This window comes from Phasianus colchicus, chromosome Z (assembly GCF_987193195.1).
Source record: "Phasianus colchicus chromosome Z, bPhaCol1.hap1.1, whole genome shotgun sequence".
Taxonomy (NCBI): domain Eukaryota; kingdom Metazoa; phylum Chordata; class Aves; order Galliformes; family Phasianidae; genus Phasianus; species Phasianus colchicus.
Genome location: NC_143476.1, coordinates 38,190,976 through 38,195,865, shown reverse-complemented (window position 1 = coordinate 38,195,865; position 4,890 = coordinate 38,190,976). Strand labels below are relative to the sequence as shown.

The 4,890-nt window shown below is 50.1% G+C and overlaps 1 protein-coding gene across 1 annotated transcript; it reads right to left on the bottom strand.

The window, feature by feature from the left end:
- Positions 1-2,495: 2,495 nt before the first annotated feature.
- LOC149912888 (uncharacterized) lies at positions 2,496-4,072 on the bottom strand. Its single transcript, XM_090132080.1, has one exon. The coding sequence runs from the start codon at positions 3,570-3,572 to the stop codon at positions 2,496-2,498; it is 1,077 nt and encodes a 358-aa protein (XP_089988206.1). The 5' UTR covers positions 3,573-4,072.
- Positions 4,073-4,890: the final 818 nt, after the last annotated feature.

Genomic DNA, 4,890 nt, shown 5'->3' with positions numbered 1-4,890 from the left:
CTGAACACGCTCCAGGGCCTCAATGTCTTTCTTGCAGTGAGGGGCCCAGAACTGGACACAATACTCAAGGTGCGGCCTCACCAGAGCTGAGTACAGGGGAACAATTACTTCCCTACTCCTGCTGGTCACACTGCTTCTGATACAAGCCAGAATGCCATTGGCCTTCTTGGCCACCCGGGCACACTGCTGGCTCATGTTTAGCCGAGCGTCAACCAACACCCCCAGGTCCATTTCCTCTACACAGTCTTCAAGCCATTCCACCCCAAGCCTGTAGCGTTGCTTGGGGTTGCTGTGGCCAAAGTGTAGGACCCGGCATTTGGTCTTATTAAACCTCATCCCATTGGCTTCAGCCCAGCTCTCCAGCCTGTCCAGATCTCTCTGTAGGGCCTCGCTACCCCCAGGCAGATCGACACTTCCAGCCAACTTGGTGTCATCTGCAAACTTACTGAGGGTGCACTCAATGCCCTCATCCAGGTCATCAATAAAAATATTGAAAAGGACAGGCCCCAGCACCGACCCCTGGGGAACACCACTCGTGACCGGTCGCCAGCTGGATTTAGCTCCATTGACCACCACTCTCTGGGCTCGACCCTCCAGCCAGTTCCTTACCCAGCCAAGAGTGAACTTGTCCAAGCCACGGGCTGCCAGCTTCTGCAGGAGAATACTGTGGGAGACAGTGTCAAAGGCCTTGCTGAAGTCTAGGTAGACTACATCAACAGCCTTTCCCTCATCCACCAGGCGGGTCACTAGATCATAGAAGGAGATCAGGTTGGTCAAGCAGGACCTACCCTTCGTGAACCCATGCTGGCTAGACCTGATGCTCCAGTTGTCCCGCACTTGCCGCGTGATCTCCCTCAAAACAATCTGCTCCATAACCTTCCCTGGCACCGAGGTCAGGCTAACAGGCCTGTAGTTCCCCGGGTCCTCCTTACAGCCCTTCTTGTAGATGGGAGTCACATTGGCAAGCCTCCAGTCTTCTGGTACCTCACCAGTCAACAAGGAGCGCTGAAAGATGATGGAAAGCGGCTCGGCTATCACCTCCGCCAGTTCCCTCAGCACTCTCGGGTGAATCTCATCCGGCCCCATGGACTTGTGACAGTCCAGTCGGAGTAGAAGGTCTCTGACCGTTTCCTTCTGAATCATGGGTGGTTTAGTCTGGTCTCCAGCCGAGACCACCTGGTCGAAAAGTGGAATATCCTGAGGATAACTGGTCTGACCTTTAAAGACAGACGTAAAGAAGGCATTCAGGACCTCTGCCTTTTCTTTATCCTCAGTAGTCACATTCCCGGCTTCATCCAGTAAAGAATGGAGATTCTCCTTAGTCCTCCTCTTACTGTTGATATATTTGTAAAAGGATTTCTTGTTTCTTTTTATTCCAGTGGCCAGGTCGAGCTCGAGCTGGGCTTTCGCCTTTCTGATTTTCTCCCTGCATATCTTAACAACTTCTCTGTATTCTTTCTGAGTTGCCCGTCCCTTCTTCCACAGGAGGTAGATTCTCTTTTTCTCCCGGAGCTTCAAGAATAGTTGCTTATTCATCCACGCCGGTCTCCTTCCCCGCCGGCTCATTTTGCAGCTCAGGGGGACAGCCCGCTCCTGCGCCTGTAAGACTACCTTCTTGAAGAGCAACCAGTTGTCTTGGACCCCTTTACCCTCTAAGACTGAATCCCAGGGGACTCCCCCTACTAGTCTTCTAAACAGTTCAAAGTCCGCCCTCCGGAAGTCCAAGGTAACAGTTTTGCTGTTCTTCCTCCTGGCTCCACCAAGAATCGAGAACTCTACCATCTCATGGTCACTCTGTCCAAGACAGCCCCCAACCTCCACATCTTCCACCAGACCTTCTCTGTTTGTGAACAGCAGGTCTAGCGGGGCAGCTCCTCTCGTAGGCTCTCTCACCAGCTGCATCAGAAAGTTATCCTCTATACACTCCAGAAACCTCCTAGACTGCTTCTTCTGCGCTGCGTTGAATTCCCAGCATATGTCAGGGAAGTTGAAGTCCCCCATGAGGACAAGGGCTGGCGACCTCGCAGCTTCTGCCAGCTGCTCATAGAACACCTCATCTGTCTCCTCATCCTGGTTCGGCGGTCTATAGCAGACACCCACCAATACATCTGCCTTGTCAGCCCTTCCCCTGATCTTTACCCATAGGGATTCAACCTTATCATCCCCAGCCACAAGCTCAGTAACATCAAAACACTCCCTAACATACAGAGCCACACCACCACCCCTTCTTTCTTGCCTATCCTTCCTGAAGAGCTTGTAGCCATCCATTGCAGCACTCCAGTCATGGGAGCAGTCCCACCATGTTTCCGTAATGGCGACTAGGTCATAGTTTGCCTGCCGCACCATGGCTTCCAACTCTTCTTGTTTGTTGCCCATGCTGCGTGCATTGGTGTAGATGCACTTCAGCCGAGCCCCTCGCCTCATCCCTAATCCCATTGCCGCTCCCCCAGGCTCATCTCTAGCAGGCCTGGTTTTATCCCCTACCCCCTTCATATCTAGTTTAAAGCCCTCTCTACAAGTCCTGCCAGCTCTTGGGCAAGGATCCGTTTCCCCCTTCGAGACAGGTGAGACCCATCAGCAGACCCCAGGCCAGGAGCCGAGTAGACCGCCCCATGATCAAAGAACCCAAAATTCTTACTTTTGCACCATCCTTTCAGCCATGTGTTTATAAGGTGTGTTCTTCTGGTCGTCTCAGCGTCCTTCCCTGCCACTGTAGGAATACAGGCAAATACTACCTGTACGCCTGTTCCTTCAACTAACCTCCCCAGTCTCCTGAAGTCATTTTTCATAGTTCTCAGGCTTCCGTCAGTGACCTCATCACTGCCAGCCTGGACTATCAATAAGGGATAATAATCGGAGTTGCGAATCAAACTAGGAAGTTTCCTGGAAATATCCCTGACTCGGGCCCCAGGGAGGCAGCACACTTCCCTGCGGGTGGGGGCAGGCCGACATATTGGGCCTTCTGTTCCTTCTAGAAGGGAGTCTCCTATGACTATTACCCTCCTTTCTTTTCTGGAGGAGGCAGTCATTAAGCGTGGAGCTGGATGCCTCTTCTTGGGAACACTTGGAGGCAGTTCTCCCACTTCACCCTCAACCACCGCACCCTCCAGTTTCAGGGCTTCAAACCTATTACATAGAGGCACCTGGGGAACCGAGGTAGGTCGGGATGGGGGTCGCCCGCATCGCCGAGCTGGGACCTGATGCCATTCCTCCTCTGCCCTCAAATTAGCTCTCTCATTTCGATCATGGCAAGGGAGAGGGTCCACTGCTGTTTGGGGGGTGCAATCTCTCTGTCTTTCACGCAGAGAGTCACACCACCAGTCTATCTCCCGCTCGCACTCTCTGATGGCTCTTAATCTCCCTACCTCCTCCCTAAGCTCCACCACCAGGCTGAGAAGCTCGTCCACCTGCTCGCACCTTGCACAAGTGGCATCCTTCCCATTCTCCCCTGGCAGCAGCAGGCTCAGGCACTCCCTACAGCCAGAGACCTGAACTGCTACATTTCTTGGCAGGCCCTCTGTCTGGGTCGCCACAGTCCTCTTGGGGGAAGCCCGCCGCCTGGTAGAGACCATGTTTGAACCTGCGGTCTCGAGGTCTGTCAGTAGGAGAGCTGATCACCTGAACAAAGACAAGGACAAAGCACTGATGTGTCCTGCCACAAGTCACAACTCCCACACCAGCTACTGCAGTAATGTATGAGCAGTGTGGGCTGCGTTCACACTCTGACCACCCTCTCCGGTGTCAAAGGCGGGTAACACCTCGTTCTCACCTGGAGCGATATGTGGGCAGGAGCCGGCTCCTGCCCTCCCAAGAGCTGCTTTTAAATTCCCAATGAGCAGTCAAGGTCAGGTACAAGAGATAAGGGCCAGCTGTTTAAATTATACCGCGATTTGGGCCAGCTCCACCCCTGCTGCCTCAGCAGCCCGCCCACAAGCTGCCAGCTCCCGGCGCCGACCACGTGCTTTTTGCTGCCTTCAAAACCAGCCCTAAAAAGAGCTTTTTCGTCGGCTTCTTTGCTATAGATCCCTTCCCCAGCGCAGTCTTACCTGCTCTGAAGCTGGTCTCCTCAGCAATGACACATATGGAAGAGCTCCGTGCAACTGACTTGTTGGGCATATGAACACTTTTAACTAAATGGAGGGCTGCAAGACCAGTGTTTATGTTTTCTGGTACTGTGATACTTACACATAAAAAGGGGGAAAAATATATTTTTACATATTTAAAGAATAGAGATTATGTCCACAGAATAGATCACATAGAAAGCAGGATGATTCAAGTTGAATCTCTACTGAAAAATGAAAAATACCAGCTTCTCTCATGAGCATTTTATTCACTTTTTTAAGTTTGCTGCATTTTGAGTAAGGAAATAAATAATAAGCACTCCATAAAGGCTGACAAAATACTTTTCAAGAATAGTTTGCATAATGGAAAACTTTAAAGAGCAAGGTTCATGGATTCAGACAATGCACGTGAGCAGTCAAATATGCATTCAGAACACCCATTTAATCATCCTTGGGAAATCTGTGCATAGATGGACTTTTGTATGTGTGATAGGCTTAGGACTGCCACAATAAAATTAACTTTGCATTTGCGTTTGTAAAACTATTCACATCTGTCATTACATGAGTAGCCCTTAAAATTAGTTCTGAATATTTTATTCTCTCCACACATCCCCTGTAATTGATTATCAGAAGAAAGCTGATGACTGTTAAAGTAGGGAAACAGTAAAAAAAAACATTCTTTATTTCAGGAAAAAAGACTATGTTTGTGATAACAGAGAAAAAAACACCTGCTATTTAGAAAAGCAAAAAATTTGTCTGTTGAGGGAACAATTGAATAATTTCTGTGCCTTTTCTTTTTTCGTCCTTTTGGTAACAAAATTGTTGCATT

Coding starts and splice junctions, on each gene's coding strand:
- LOC149912888 (XM_090132080.1), bottom strand. CDS start 3,572: ATGGTCTCTACCAGGCGGCGGGCTTCCCCCAAGAGGACTGTGGCGACC.